General features: G+C 43.3%; 1 protein-coding gene across 1 annotated transcript in view; it reads left to right on the top strand.

The window, feature by feature from the left end:
* LOC135394459 (protein dachsous-like) overlaps window positions 1-15259 on the top strand; it is a 208683-nt gene extending 193424 nt beyond the window's left edge. Inside the window, exons 16-25 of the mRNA XM_064625196.1 lie at window positions 430-1138; window positions 1210-1458; window positions 3146-3297; window positions 3426-3641; window positions 3789-4009; window positions 4935-5214; window positions 5297-5589; window positions 5689-5830; window positions 9014-9185; window positions 10846-15259. Coding sequence (XP_064481266.1) covers window positions 430-1138; window positions 1210-1458; window positions 3146-3297; window positions 3426-3641; window positions 3789-4009; window positions 4935-5214; window positions 5297-5589; window positions 5689-5830; window positions 9014-9185; window positions 10846-13234 — 4823 coding nt within the window. The 3' untranslated portion in view covers window positions 13235-15259. The remainder of the gene's footprint in view (window positions 1-429; window positions 1139-1209; window positions 1459-3145; window positions 3298-3425; window positions 3642-3788; window positions 4010-4934; window positions 5215-5296; window positions 5590-5688; window positions 5831-9013; window positions 9186-10845) is intronic.
* The last annotated feature ends 1266 nt before the right edge of the window (window positions 15260-16525 follow it).

Here is a 16525-nt window from a genome sequence, read left to right as displayed (position 1 = left end):
AATGCTTGTGCAGATATCCAATGGTGATCACAGAAAAGCCCATTATTCAATATTCCCTTTTATACAAATTGCAATAATCAAAACTCTTGACATACTCAAGGTGTCCAAATAGTGCATGAGTTAAGTTTTGCCACATCACTCTGTACGTCTGTCACTGCTGCACGAAATATAATGACGACGACTTTCAGAGATGACACAATAAATGGGGGATATGTTTAATGATGAAAACTGGGAAATCTGTGTTGCTTATAACTCAGGGGACTGCCTGAGGTGTTTGCCTGTCCGCTGCATGAAAGTCATTGCAATATACCTTCCCAACTAATCCGTCTTTGTGTGTGTGTGTGAGTGAGAGAGAGAAAGATGTACAGTATAATGTGTAAAATCGTTCTGACACATAAGAACTTAGCTGTTTTTATTTCATATTTGTAGGATCAACCAGCAATCTTACGTATACCATACCCTCAGGAGTGGCAGGCAACAAGTTCACTGTGCACCCTCAGACAGGAGTCATCAAAACGACTGCCAAGTTAGATCGTGAAACCATGCCATCTTATTATGTGACTGTGTATGTGGCAGACGGATCATTCCACTATGACACAGCCCTCGTTACGATTGATGTGAGCGATATCAATGATCATCCCCCGAAGTTTGGAGATTCCTGTTATCCACTCTACGTTCCGGAGAACAGCGACCTACGCGTCATTCACACGCTCGTAGCATCTGACGAGGACACTGGAAGGAATGCCGATATCATGTACAGCATAACAGACGGCAACCTTGGCAACAAATTCAGCATCGACTTACGTTCGGGCCGTCTCTCTAGTCGGCCCCTTGACCGTGAACAGCAGTCTCAGTACCACTTGGTAGTCATTGCTCGTGACCAAGGCGATCCTCCACGAACTGGAACCTGCAACATCACTGTGCATGTCCTTGATGAAAATGATAATGACCCCCATTTCGAGCATTCTGAGTACAGTGCAACCTTGCCAGAGGATGCCCCACTCAATTCTACTGTCCTGGTTATCAAGGCAATGGACCGTGATGAAGGGCTCAATGGGCGTGTTACATATTCGCTTGGTAACGAGACTGCATCGCTTTTCAACATCGACAGTGACAGTGGAGTAATCACTACTGCAGGGTAAGGAATGCTAATGCTACATAGCACAACAGGGTGGTCATCTCATCGCTTATGATCTTCCTTTTGCACAGCTTGTTTAACCGGGAGAAGAAATCTAGGTACATGTTTGAGGTCCGGGCATCAGACAGTGGCAAGTACGATGCACGCTGGGAGAGAGCAGTTGTACATGTGACTGTCGTGGACATCAATGACAACCGACCAGTGTTTACAAAGTACCCATTTGTGGCCAGCGTATCTGCCCATGCACACTCTGGAACCCAGGTGTCATATGTCCAAGCCATAGATGCAGACGATGGACCAAATGCTGAAGTGTTCTACAGGTAACTAGCTTGCACTGAAGTCTATTATATATAGTCATGAACTGATATTTCGGACTCCCAAAATTCTGACTTTCCAATTTTTTGGACAAAACTAATGACTTCGTGGACAATCTCTTCATGAACCCAATGCTGAAGTGTGCTACAAATAATTGACTTATATCAACTTGTGTCTAACCCGTGTGTGCTCCTGTGACCAAATCTGTGCACCAAACCAAAGTTTATAGCGTTGCTTTGAATCACAGCAAATTGAAACCAATCCTGATGCTCACAAACCTCCACTCTTGTTCAACTAGAATTACTTCTGTCACAGTTGTAGAGACATAGTTCAAAAGGTTTTCACCACAAATTGCTGTTTGCTTACCTTTCCTGTAAGTAGAGGCTTCTGCAATCCCCTTACTGGCAACCTGTTACGAATGACTGTTTGGGACGCATCTCAGAGTCACTGTTTGCATGATTAGAAAATTTTGTTTGACATCTTGTTTTCTTTCTTGTTTTTGCCTGAGAATATATATCAATCACCCAAAGGACAGGTGTACGCTTCCTCAGAAAAATCATATGTACAAGGTGGTTTTTCAGATGTCGCAGTTAAGCGCACAGTGTGTCCTTATCCTCATCCCGCTATCCTATCCTTCATCCTCAAAGTGCACACGTCACTGGAATGACCATTCATGGATAAATATTTTCTCTGAAATACAGATTATGATTAGGGTTCTTCGTTTTCGGGTTAAACCTGATTTTTCACGATAGTTCCCCCCCGAACAAATGTTCAAGAACTCGGGTAAAACCTGATATCTACCCGAAATCGTTGCGTTCCTTGAACTTGTCGTTCTCGGTAAACCGTCGGCAAAGTGAATCACAATATCAGCAAAGAGAGCTATCTGTGACAACCTATTTGTCGTCCGTTTATGATGCCCTCCCTGGAGCGCCCGATTTCTCCCCGAATCCTCGTGTGTAAATAGCACCCGATTTTTCCGTCCCGAATTTGAAAAATCATAAAACCCGAAAACGAAGAACCCTAATTATGATCATGAATTTATGATATCTAATCACCCATGGAAACAGAGAATGGAATGGAATGGATACTTGGAGAGCAAACTATTCCTAGGCTTTAAGTAATTTTGAAACAATTTAAATTTTTAATTGGGAAATTTCTAGAAGAGTTTTTACAAGTATAGAAAATGCAAATATGTGCACATGCAGTTCTTATCTGGAGCAAGGGAAGCGAGGCAGCGCAACAGCAGGGACTCAACACTGAACGAGAGTATTCATCAGAACTCAGAAGTTATCTTATTGTTTTGTCAGAATGCACTTGTATTTCTGGCAGATAGGTTTGAAAACAATTGCACACATGCATGAGCTGATGCATCGGTTGATCATTAGCTGCTGTACTGGACATAGTTTAGGTTCGATCAACTTGCTTTCTGTGCTACTTCAGTTATAACAGATATGGCGGGAGTTTGCATCAAATACTAATTTGGGTTACTGATTCCAATCTTATACAGGTTGAGAAAAAATTGATACTGAGTAATGAAGAGTGAACTCTCAACTAAAATTTCGTATGTAGAAATGGATGAGATGTACTTGTAGGATGCAACCCCAAAACTCTCAATGAATTTTCACATTTTAGCTACGTATGGCCTTAAAACAACCTGCATATCCCATACTGATCATTGCGTGTACTTTGTAGTTTTCCAAATCCTGTGATGTCACACAAGTTCCACCTGGACCCAGACACTGGACTCGTTACCATAGCTGGGAGCTTGTTGTCAGACAATGGCAATGTCATTCATGTAGATATTGTTGCCCACGATCGTGGAAGGCCACCAAAGATGTCCACAGGTAAAATACAAATGTGACTCTTTCTGTCATTTCTTTAACATATCATGAAAAACACATTCTCTGGACATCTGGTTGCCATACTTTTGATGCACTGCTTACAGACTTGCCTCATGTTTCTGTCCTTCCAGGTGTGCTGGAAGTTCACGTTGGACCTGGCACTGCTTCAGTGCCATCGTTGCAGTTTCAGAACAACACATATCATGCCCAAATATCAGAGGTCTCCCCAAGGGGTACAGAGGTGCTAAGAGTACGTGCGTACCCACCTGAAGGGACGTCAGCACAAATCACTTATGGTTTTAACTCAGAAAATGATGGAGGACCTCTTACAATTCATCCTACGAATGGCAAGTGCTTGTGTTATTGTGGTATCTTGGTTTCACCCAATCCTGTGTCATCTGTGTCACCTGCTTGTTGATTTATTTCTCCTCAAAACATGATTGACAGTTTCTGCTTGTAATATTTATGAGGTGTTTCACATTTTGACGTTACAGGGGTTATTCGAGTCCGTGATCCAAAACAGCTAGACTATGAAGGTGGTTCTAGTATTACTCTAGTTGTGATAGCAAGAACAGAAGGCCTTATTACCATGTATGGCTACGCAACAGTGGTTGTGGATCTTATCGACGAAAACGATAATGCTCCAAGGTTTTCTCAAGAACGATATGTTGCTTCTGTCTGGGAAGGCAACAGCAAAGGCACATTTGTTGCACAGGTATGTGCTGCATTTAGTGCTATTTCAGGGGCCCCGAGATTACGGTTTTACCTCATATCTCTCTGAATTTCACCTCCCATATTGCACTTAACCTGATTTGTGTTGTAAGTTCATCAGGTGATCTAAATTTTGCTACATGTGCTCACAAAGCTAGTAAGAAGTCCTGGTATCTGAGGTAAAATCACATGAGGCAGAACATGAGTCTAGAACATATGTAACGGGTGAAACAGAATTGATTATCAATAACTAGGGTCTGAAGTTTCTCAGTTTTACCCGATTCTTTGCCGAATATACGCCCCCCCCCCCCCCATTAATCATTAAATGATTCGGGTAAAACCCGATTTCTCCCGAAATGGGAGGTCCTTTTGTCGCGCTTCGTGAAACCACAGCGCACGTCTTGTTGCATGTTTGCTATAACAAAATTGATGTAGCTCCAGCACAGAGGAAACTTCGGAAGTTCAACGAATTTTTATTCCTTGTATTTTTTATTTATCTTTTTTCAAAAATATATGCTGGAACCTAAGGCCCAAATTTTTAAATGCTACTTTTCACTCTCATCCCTTTCCCTTTGAAAGGGAACTTTCTGCTTAATTTCAAACAATCTTGCCTTGTCGGGCTTCCCTTCAGAAGCATGAAAGGGCTGCATTTAGATAGGGATGGGCTACCTTTCATTGCAAACAAAAGTGGCAGAAGGAAAGTTGCATTCAAAAGTTCAGGCATAAGTGTATCTAAGGAGGAGCTACACAGCAGAGGCATTGTCACAGTCATAGACATCAGCAAAAATTGGTAGACTTGTGGTTGGCACTATGCAGGCACAGGTAGTCACTTTTTGACATATGAAGATATGCATGCAATACTGTTTGTGTGGTGCAGGGAACATGCATTGTGCTTCTTCTAGATCATTCACTTACTTCCCACATTCCAGGTATCTGCACTGGACGAAGATAAGGGTGGCCGGCTGCTTTATCACATTATCGATGGCAACCACGATAATGCTTTCGTAATGGAGCCTCCTTTAAGTGGCATCGTGAAGACTAATATAGTCCTGGACAGGGAGATAAGGGATTCTTATCTGTTGACCATCATTGCCACAGACACAGGAGAGCCACAACTCACTGGCACTTGTACCTTGCGTGTCTCTGTGGTTGATGTGAACGACAACCAGCCAGTTTTCCCTCCAGACACTGTCGTTAGTGTCAGTGAAGGTACGCACAGTTATGGGCAATCAGATGAGAACAGTTTTTGTAGGTCTGCCTTGTCAACATGCTCTGCACTCGTATTTTACAGGGGCTGAAGTAGGATCAGTGCTAACAACTATCACGGCTAACGATGTAGACACTCACCCAACTCTGACATATACTTTCGCTGATGGCGACAGTAATCCCGAGTCATTGTTTGCTGTTGACCGCTTCTCTGGGCGGATCACACTTGCTGGAGGCACACTGGACCATGAACGACGGCATTCTTACCAGCTGCGGTTACGTGTCTCTGACACAGCCCACGTTGCAGAGACACTAGTGACAGTGCACGTTACAGACATCAACGATAATGCCCCGAGGTTCACTCAGCAGTCATACCACGTAAGTCATAATGTTTGTCCTGGAGAAACTCACATCTGGACAGTGCTCAAAGTCTAGTGTATGGACAGGCATTTATTGTTATCTTCTTCCATTTTGTAGGCTCTGCTAGCAGAGTCAGTGAGCCTGGGGACTTCAGTGATAGCAGTTAGTGCAACAGATATGGACTCTGGCAATAATGCTGCCGTCCGCTATGCGTTAGTGGATGGGGCACGCACAGGTTTCTACATACATGAAAGCACAGGTAAGTGATGACAAATTATAGACATTTTGGGTTCCTAAAACTAGCACTAGCATGCATAAAACAGTGTGGAATACGTACGCTAAGCTTTGTATTCGAGCCTGTTTGGTAACAATATTGATGGGAGCGTGAAGGTTAACTGTAGTATTTGGGTGTCATTCCATATAAGCTTCCTGTAAAATCGCCAGTCAAAATTAGGATACAAGGTCTGCAACTGAACTACATATCTGCCTGATGCCCCTTCATGTGATGACATGCAACTGTCTGTAAACTAAAAGTCTGTGGTTTCACATTCTCAGAAGCCTTTTATTGTTCTCATGATGCTTCCTGTCCCTCAAATGGAACAGCTTCCTCACTGTCACTGTAGAGATTTGAGGTTTCATCTGGCATATGGGTCTCTGCCTTCACATTTCCCCAGTGTGTGTGCCTGCACGTGATGGCCGGCATGCGCTGTACCTCACCTGCACTGCTTTGGCTGCAGAGGTCTTCAACATTGGGACCATTAGGCTCAGAGGTGCAAGGCACAATCATGTGCTTCGCAACAAACGAGATAGCACCATGTTGAGTAAAGCACCACACTCACAATTCAGTATCCTCGGAAGTGTTGCAACATGGTCTGCTTCCTTTGACAGTAAAAAATGAAACATACCACTCTCTGTTTGCATGTTTTATCAGTGGTCTGAGATTATCACAATCACTGCAAGCGGGCGTACACTTTCACGATGATGCTTGTAGTGGAACCTTGTTTATGTGTATACCAATGCAAACTTATTGGATCAAGCAACTTAAAGGGGTTGCGACAGGTCATCCCAGGTTATCCCAGATAAACGTAAAAGGCACTTCCTTGCACCGCTGTGAACCTGCATTGAAAGTTTAACATCGAAAAGGGTTAATAGAAGCGGAGAAAATGGGCACCGCAAGTACCAAAACTCATGCGGCTCTCACATCACAGCCCCAACAACACTGAATATCCACTGGATGTACGATTAATGTCCTAACGTCCGTGGTCAGATTCGTCTGTCTGATGGATATCCCCCTGATATCCAACGTGGATGAAGAAAATAAAGCGCGGAAATGATATCCTCAGGATATCCAGAAAAACACATATGCAGTGATCTATGCCCCAACAACACATGGCAGTCCTAAGGATATCCGATGTATATCTGAAGCTGGATGTTGGAATATCCTGGGGATAACGAGTTTCGTCCGCCATATATATGTACGCTCACAAGTCCAAGTGGAGAAAGGAGTCATCTGGGATGTCCGACAGACATCCAGTGTTCTACGCTGCTTGTCCGACATCTTTGTTTTTTGTCTGTTAGATTCAAGGGTTTGATGTGACATATTTAATGAAACTAGCATTTTTTGCACCGTTAATGTGGATAGACAGTTAAGAATTAAGGGACAACATGCCATGACTGAAACCGGAATCAGGAATTTCATCACTTTCGAAACATAACTGACAAGAAAAAGTGACTGTAGCTCTGAGGGTATAATCCCCCTCTTCTACAGTTATTGTACCCTATAAACGCGCCTTTCCTTTTTCGGAAACATCAAAGAACCAGCATAGTGGTGTTTTTTGGAATATTCAAACTTGGCAAGTGTGCAGAATACGTCAGCGAACCGAAACAAAACGAACAATGAACGATGAGAGCCGAGAAATTAAGGGTCTCTCCCGTTGGAAAAGTCCGCGAGGTTCTGGGCACAGCATTTACTGTGTTAGCCAATAATTTAATTTGTTCCAACAATTTCGTTTGATTAATTAAATTATTCACATTAGTAATATAGCATGTGTGCTTTAAAATTAAGAATATATTATGCCTGCTTTAGTAGGAGCATTAGCTGGAAGAAATATCCATAAAACGTCCCTCCCTCGTCTGTTTAATGTCCCTATGGATATCTTTTGGACGTCCTAGAGGACGCCTTCTTTCTCTCACTCGCATGTGTGAGCGTATATATATTGGACGAAACTCATTATCTCCAGGATATCCCAACATCCAGCTTCAGACGTACATAAGATATCCCTAGGACAGCCGTGTGTTGTTGGGCTTGATGTCTGTCGGACGTCAAAGAGGACTCCTTCTTTCTCTCACTTGGACCTGTGAGTGTACATATATCGGACAAAACTCGTTATCGTCAGGACATCCCAACATCAACTTCTGACGTACATCGGATATCCATAGGACAGTCTTGTGTCGTTGGGGAGCCCTCGCCCCCGCCAGTGAGGCAGCGCACGATAAGTCACGTGCTTACGGCTACGAATGGGAATGGACGCAACTCTGAGCTCTCTGACGTCTACGCTTTGCTCGAGAGTCTGTTCGTGGGCTTGTATCTCGCTAAGTACGACACATAAACGAATAATTCTTCCTTCCTTAGTATTCTGGTGCACAATACAATGCGTCCATGATGTAATGAATGACATCTGTGAAAATTTCACAACCCCTTTAAGTGCGAAGATTTCAAATAACTGAGGAAAAAGGTGCTAACGCCAGGACTCGAACCTAGATTCCCTTGATTTCCAGTCCAAGATGCTACCATTACACCGTGCCAGCATGGCTCTCTCCTGTGTTAGAGAGCCTCCAATACAAGGGGGATGGAATTGTGCATTGGAGGCTTATGTGTCTGCCTCGTCCATGCTTGTAGCCTTCCTCAGCTAACTCTGGTTGTTTGCAAAAATTTATCCTCATGGAAGAAAAGATGTCATTACCTTGACACCAACACAATGGGAACGGGATTAATCCATGTACATAATTTATGCACGGACGAAAAGCACACAAGGATGAAAAGCAAACACAGCTCACACCTTTCGTCTTCTCTTCCTCTCAAGAAGTCTGACAATGTGGAGTGGTGTCCCGTGGGTCTCTTCAAACAATTTCTCCAATTATTGCGGGAGATTGTTTGAGGAGACCAATGGGATGCCGCTCCACGCTGTCGGGCTTCTTGAGAAGGAGGAAAGAGGAAAGGTACAATAGTTTGTGCATGAACCACGAATGATGCAATGCATGAATCCTGTTCCTTTTGTGTTGGTGTCTGGGTAACGGCATCTCATTTTGCGAGGACAAATTTTTGCACTTTAGTGCCACTTGAACATTGCACCACTATTATGACAAATATTGTGTATAGAAAACACAGTGTATTATCTTCTAGTTCAAGAAGTATTTGAACACCTCACTGTTGACATTGCAGGGGTGATCTACACAAATAGAAGCCTTGTGTTTGATCCGAAGCACCCCATAATACAGCTGCTGGTAAGAGCAACAGACAGAGGAGAGCAAGCATTGTCTAGTTTGGTTGCAGTACGCATTCAAGTAGCTGACGTGAACAACAATGCACCAAAGTTTCTTGAAGGCGTTTACAGGTGGGTTATTTTTACAGCGCTACACTTTTTGATATATTTCTCTCAAAATTTAGAGGAGCAGTGAAAGACATCTCCATCAATTTCTTGTTTTTTGCTGTGGCAGATTGCGTAAGAAACATTAGACATTGTTGCACAAAACCAATTATGGTAGCCATCCTGCAGTGCCTAAGAGATGCCTTTGACCCGGACACACTGTAGAAACCTCTCAACTTCTTCAGCAAACCCAAAAGGGAACGAGTGAGGTAGACGCCACTGAAGGGTCCGACAGGAATGCCCATCATGTGGCTTGTTCACACTGTGCTCCTTACTTCGTAGATGTATGAAGATGTAGCTGTGCCTCCAAAAGACATGTTGCTCCACACAAAACTGGGCCTTTTCCAGTTTTTTTCGGGCCTTGAGTTGTGCAATGATGAAACGCCATTCAGCAAAAATTTATTGCGTGGTTGCTCCTAATAGACTGGATAACTTAGTTAATTAAGCAAGTTCTCGAGTCACTCTAGATCTCATTTCACTGCTTCTTTAACTCCAGTTTACACTCTGCAAAACGGAGGCAACATGACAAAGTCATATTATAAATTATATAGTTATAAAGTCATTATTATAATTATAAAGACATATCATATGATATTTTTGCAGACTCAGAGAAGACATGTTCGATTAACAAATGCAAGCACATCTGACTATAAAAGAATGTACTTTCAGTAAAAATACTAGATGTGAATAACAAATATGTTGGGTGTGCGTGGCAGTATGTACACAATGGCTCACAGAGGGAAGACTATAGCCTGCAGTGTTATCTGTCATTGTAATCAAATAATCCATCATGGAGTGCCATTTTTTTTTTTCATAATAGTATCATATCATAGACAATAAAATGTTCTGTTATGGGCAGGGCATGAAAAGGGGTGTAACACACAAGTCTAGTGCTATCACTTAATCGCTGTCCCTCTAGAGCTACGATGTTCTGAACTGCCACAATGATGCCACTGCTACAACAATGCCACAATCTCTATCGAATGGCAACTTTCATTAACTAAAAACATATCAAAAGTGGGACTGAGTGTGGCGTTTGATCTTCCATGCTGAGCACATGTTGACAAGTGCTTGACATGTTGGGATACTTGAACTGGGTATGTTGGGATACTGCGTTGAGTTATTGTTGGGCCCAGCCCAAGGAATCTGCTGGCTAACGAAGGATGTGAAAAATGTGAGACTGAACAGTAAAGAAGTGCTTTGTTGGCATAACTTTCGAGGAATGCAGAAAATGGACCAGTTGGAACACCAGTCATTATAGACCACGTAATGATTGGATAGATAGGTTACCATAGACATTGACTGTGTTGAAAAGCAGGTGGAACTTGTTTCAAAAAAGTTTCAAGACGTCAGCATTGCACTCATATGTGATTGGAACTGCACAGTTACAGTTATAATCTTTTACCATTGCTGAGTGTCTTTGTTGGGTCTGTAGAGAGAAGAGACAGGGTGTAGGCAAGCTGGTTTATAATGCTGAAAACCAGAGGCATAGGCATAATATTCCTGGATTCCTGCTGAGGATTTGTGTATGTCTGTCTTTCTGTGTGCGTGCCTCTGGTTTTCAACATGATTCATCATTTCGGTCTGTCGAATTCAATACTAACACTGATGTTCTCGCACTTCTTAGATCATGGGTGCTGGAAGATGCCTCCCCTGGTTCGACTATACTGCGTGTCTCGGCAACAGACATGGACGTTTCCCGTGACAACCATAATATCAACTACTGCATTGTGGATGGCAATGAGGGCAACACCTTCGTCATTAGCGGTTCTACTGGAGAGATAGTCCTTGTCCGCTCACTTGACAGAGAACTACTGGCACAGTATACACTGCGTGTTGCTGCCATGGACCGAGGTACACCTTCCATGAATGCAACAGCACAAGTTGTGGTAGTCATTCAGGATGTCAACGACCATGCCCCTGTTTTCAATCAAACATTGTATGAAGCCTCCGTTTCTGAAATGGCCACAGTGGGTACACGCGTGATTCAGGTTGCAGCCACTGACAAGGATGAGGGGCAGCACGCTCGTGTCACCTATGACATCACTTCCGGCAATGACGAAAAAGTGTTTGCTGTCGATTCACAGACAGGACTCGTGACCGTGACAGGATCATTAGATTATGATACTATTCAAGAGTACAAACTTGTCGTAAGGGCCACCGACGGGGATCAACGTCGTCCATTATCAGCACTGGTTAGCATCATCATTCGAGTCAGGGATGAGAATGACAACAATCCTCTTTTTCCTTTGGCAATGTACACGGAGTTTGTCGAGGAAAGCTCACCAGTCGGTACTGTAGTATTTACTGCTCGTGCTATGGATGCTGATCGTGGCCAATACGGAAGACTTAACTACACTCTCGCTGAAGGTGAAGGTCGTGACAAATTTCGCATTGACCCCAGCTCTGGAGTTGTAACCACTGAAGCTGTATTTGACTATGAATCAAAGAACCGATACTACTTTACTGTACTTGCTACGGATGCTGGAGGAAAGTATGCCACAGTACAAGTACAGGTCGACATTGAGAGCAGGGATGAATATCCACCATCGTTTCGACAGAAAGCCTACCGATTCTCGATTCCTGGTGATGCGTCACTTGGCTACACAGTTGGACAAGTACATGCCACAGACCTTGATCAAGGACCGGATGGCAAAGTCCTCTACCATCTCCGAGGCAATAATCCATACTTCAAGATGAATGCCACCACAGGAGTTATCACACTGAGAACAGCACCTTCCAGACAAGACACCAACTTAGAAGTGGTAGCTGGCACAGGAAGACCAGGGTCATTGACCGCAACTGTCGTTGTGCAGGTCGGATTGGACTTTTCCCTTAATGCAAGTCGTGTTGCCGAAGAACAGCCTGTCGGAACGCTACCAGCTTGGGGTGTGGGACTTGTTGTCGTGCTGGCTATCGTAGCCGCCGTTTTGTTAACATTAATTGTGCTTCTAAGGCTGCGTCACAAGCGGGGTGGCAAGCCTGCTGTGGATGGCGGCTTTGATTCAACATTTGACACTGTCGACATCCGCCATACCACTGCTCAACCACCTGGAGGTTCTGGTATGCCGCAGTTTCCTCCACACTATAATGAAATCTCGCATTATGACACCCCAGACGATACTCCACACCTAAATGGAGGAGGAACAACATCTGAAGCATCTGAACAGTCTCATTCAGCCTCAAGTGGACGGGGTTCTGCTGAAGATGGAGATGATGTAGAGGATGAAGAAATTAGGATGATTAATGAAGGCCTACAGAAGAGACTCGATGAAGACGATAACGTGTCTGACGTCTCCATCCACAATACTCAAGAGTACCTTGCCCGTCTCGGCATCAGCACAGGTGATGAATCATGGACGTCACATAAAACGTCCACAGAAAATGTTTACGACGTCGAAGATGATGAAGCGGGGGATGATGTCTCCAGTTTAATTTACACCAAACTAAATGATGTAGGGTCTACGCAGGACTCTGTTACAGAGCAGACCTTCGGCTTTGATGGGGCTGAACCTTCCATGACAGGTTCACTTAGTTCCATAGTGCACAGTGAAGAAGAGCTTACTGGTTCCTACAATTGGGATTACCTCTTGGACTGGGGGCCACAGTACCAGCCGTTAGCGCACGTCTTTGCAGAGATTGCGCGTCTCAAAGATGATACAGGTACTACGGGGTCTACGAGGACAGTGCAAGGTCGAAAATTTCCTCCGCCACCGCTTATAACAAATGCGGTGGCACCATGTAGTGTCGCTCCAGTGGCGCTCAACACAGGACTTGCTAGTCAGCCCGTGCTTCTTCCTCGATCACCCATCGGGGTTGAAGGTTACGCATCGGCCATGTGTCCCAGTTTCTCACCTTCCTTGTCACCACTTGCGACCAAGTCACCTTCTGTGTCACCATTAGTGCCTTTGTATGCAACAAACTCTGTGCAGTCATCTATAGCAGCTGCACGTTCCTCGCAGCGTTCCTCCATACACAATTCCTCACCATGCTCTGGAAATGAACTCCGGATCTAGTTGTGTACATAGATACTGTGGTGCGTATGACTTTGCAGAGTGTGCGTAGGTGGGTCTGTGTTGTAGGGGCTTACAAATGCATTCAGGACATGTGCAACGAGTGAAAGTATACAAATTGAGATGTACTCTATACATGTGATCATATCGCATTAGTGGTTGAACGTGGGTTGCATTCTTAAAATAACAAGGTTTATGTCTTGAGGAAGAACTCAGGCTGGGATGGCAAGGTTCTGCCCTTGCCACTTCTAAGCAGTTTACCATTTCTGTGACCTGGCTCAGGTAAGCACCCAACTAACCTGCCACCAGGGAAATAACATTGAACTTGAGGGGGGCTGGATGCTAGCATGGTGTTACTTATCACATGCGTAAGAGCAGACACACACACAAAAGTAATAATAATACTAATAACAAATAAGGAAATAAACGAGAAAAAACAGGGTGCCAAGAAAGCATAGATTGTTTATCTGTCATTTCTGCAGAATCGCTTTGCACCCATTCGGGGTTTATTTTGCACAGTTACACAGTAGTACGTACACACCATTTTCTTTTTTGTCTTTTTCTTGTGTCTGCACTCACGTACGCGACACATTCTACCGTGCCCGAACCCGGCTGCTTTCAGTGAGTCTAATACTGCTTCTCTAGTGGCCCACCAGTCAGTTGCTTATCAGGGCCAAGTCATTGAATGACTTAGAAGTGGCAAGGACAGCACAGTTTGTAAACCATGAAAGGATGAAAGGGGATTGTTTGCATTCAAAATGAATAGCTGCCTCTGCTAGCTAAAACTCACGTTTACTAAACTTATTGGCTTAATTTAGCATTATATGAAAATGCTGTGGACATTCACTGAAGTTCATTCTCAGAGAACCTGATATGTTTGAACTTTGAACCTAACTGTTGCATGTATGGATGAATGCAAGATGCAAGTTTTGTGGGGTCTGTTGTAAAATGATTTGTAAATTAGTGTGACTAACACGGAACACAGCAATGCTCTTCTGAACAAATTTTGCCACATCCAAGAACTTCCAAGACGGCTGAAGTTAGACTATAAGTGAGATATTGTTGATATTTGTTGAAAAAACTTTAGTCACTGCAAAGTAAACTCCTTTTGTATATATACTCTTGCAGACATTTGTATATATGTTGATTTACACAATTCCATTGCCATGTCCACCAATTCCAATTCTGTACATTATACAGCTTCTCAAATTTTACATGTCCTGCCAGGGTAATGGGAATCTACATTCAAGGCCACTTTTGGCCTAGTACTTGTACATATTGTGATATTTTATTGGCATCTCCACATGCCTTTCTCAGACATCAGCGCTGCCACGTTTGTTTCTATGCTGTTTACCTAGCACTTAAATCCAAGCATTTTCTTGGACATTGTAAATAGTTCATTTTAGCACTATTGCTGGCACAGAAACCCAATGACAAAAGAAAAGTGTGACTTTAAGGTCTACCTCATTGAAATCACCAGACTAGAACGTCCCACAGGTGTCCTCCCCTCTTTATGCCCAACTTGGCTGTCCGTAGCAAAATACTTCGATAAGAGTCGGACCTGAGCCTTACAAAATTTCACTACCGAATAGTCAGCATCCCCTATGTTTCATCTAGCGAAGGCACACAAACGTAACATTCCAATAAAGAGTACACCGACATATTGTCATAAACAATATAAACATTCACATAACCTGCTGATTTACCTGTAATACATGTCTGAGATGCTTCCAAAGACTGTGCAATTGAGCAATAAGCCTGTACAAGGGATACGCTATGTTGTTTCCGTGCAAATAAATCTATATTTTTGAGTGCTCGACAATACCAGAGCAGTGTAAAACATGTTTGCATTATCTTCTTAGGAAGATATACAAAGATGGAAACACAATGCTGAAAGTTGTTGTACAAAGCGTACATGCACAGGCAATGGCGGTTCAAAGGGGGGTTAGGCGATCGCTATGTTAGACATTAGCTTTCCCCCTCTACCCTCCCCGGTTACACGCTTCGACAAATAAATCACCCCCCCCCCCCCCCCCCCCCAAACGAGGGTCTGAATCTGCCACTGTGCACAGGCGTTCAGAAACACTACAAATCCTTTGCCTTCCATGACTCATATATTTGCATGATCCCTGTTGTCTTACATCATGTTGGTGCCATCAAGCTTCATTCGGTTTATGAGATAATACGACAGAACTTCTGAGGTTTATGTCCACTGTTAAGTCGTGTATGTTTGCCACAGTCAGAAGAGAGCTAAAACGATTGAGTATCTGGTTCTATTGACATGCGAACTCTGCACAAAAGCTCGTCAGTAAAACCAGACGCTCCTAACCATTTGAACTCTATTCTCACTGCCCACTTCGTGGACTTAACAGTGTTTCTATATTTTGTCTATTCACGTACGTTTGTCATACTCAAATTGTGTTCTCACACGGAAAGTCCTGTACGGTATTCCTAATGGTTTTTTTTTTTTACAACCTCTGTGCCATTGACTGAGGAGCCTATGCTACTGTACTGTCAAACAGTGTCATCGCTTAGCATTAATTTATTTATACTTCTACTCACTGTAAAGTGCACAGGATGGTGTGCTGCATTGCATCACCTAGAGGCTGCTCACATGCAAAAGTTGAAACACATGGTTTTTGGCACATCTATCATGACCATGCATCACTTTCAAAGGACAAAACGAACAAAAGGTAACAAAGCTGCCGAGAATACTCCGACTCCCGGATTTTTGTTAGTGGTTACACTTGGGTCGCCAGCTTCATTTTTGAAGAATAAAATATTCATTAAGTTGAAGACCCCTCAAGTGTTGCGTTTCTTAACCAAACAACACTCACTATTCACCCAATGTTCACGTGACACAATGGTCACTTTTCAATTTTCCTTAATGGCTCTAAAAGATAAATTTTGAGTACGACTTACCTTCCGCTGCTTTTGTTCCTTTCCTTAGGAACTCAAAAAGCTACTTTTGTCAGAAGGTCACCTTGTTTAGCTAGTGATAGTCTTGAACTCTAGCCTTCTTAGCAAAAGGAAATCTCTGTGCTCGCAGCAGGGCACCTGAATTGAAGCATAGAACCATTTCCTAGAAGACTGAACTAAAAATATTTTAAAGTTTACTAATATGCTCCAAAATGGAAAATCGAATAGACGATTTGAAGAAATCCCCAGTGCTGCTTTATACATGTGTTGCAGAAAAGGAAGAGGAGAGAGAGAATTGCTGATCAGATTTTGCTATGCCTTTATGTGAAAACGTTAACGTTGACCTATTAACATTATGCCTCCCATGTATGCTGC

The sequence above is a fragment of the Ornithodoros turicata genome, chromosome 5 (genome assembly GCF_037126465.1).
Source record: "Ornithodoros turicata isolate Travis chromosome 5, ASM3712646v1, whole genome shotgun sequence".
Lineage (NCBI taxonomy): Eukaryota > Metazoa > Arthropoda > Arachnida > Ixodida > Argasidae > Ornithodoros > Ornithodoros turicata.
Note: the sequence above shows the minus strand (reverse complement) of the source record. Positions and strands in the feature narration are given on the sequence as shown.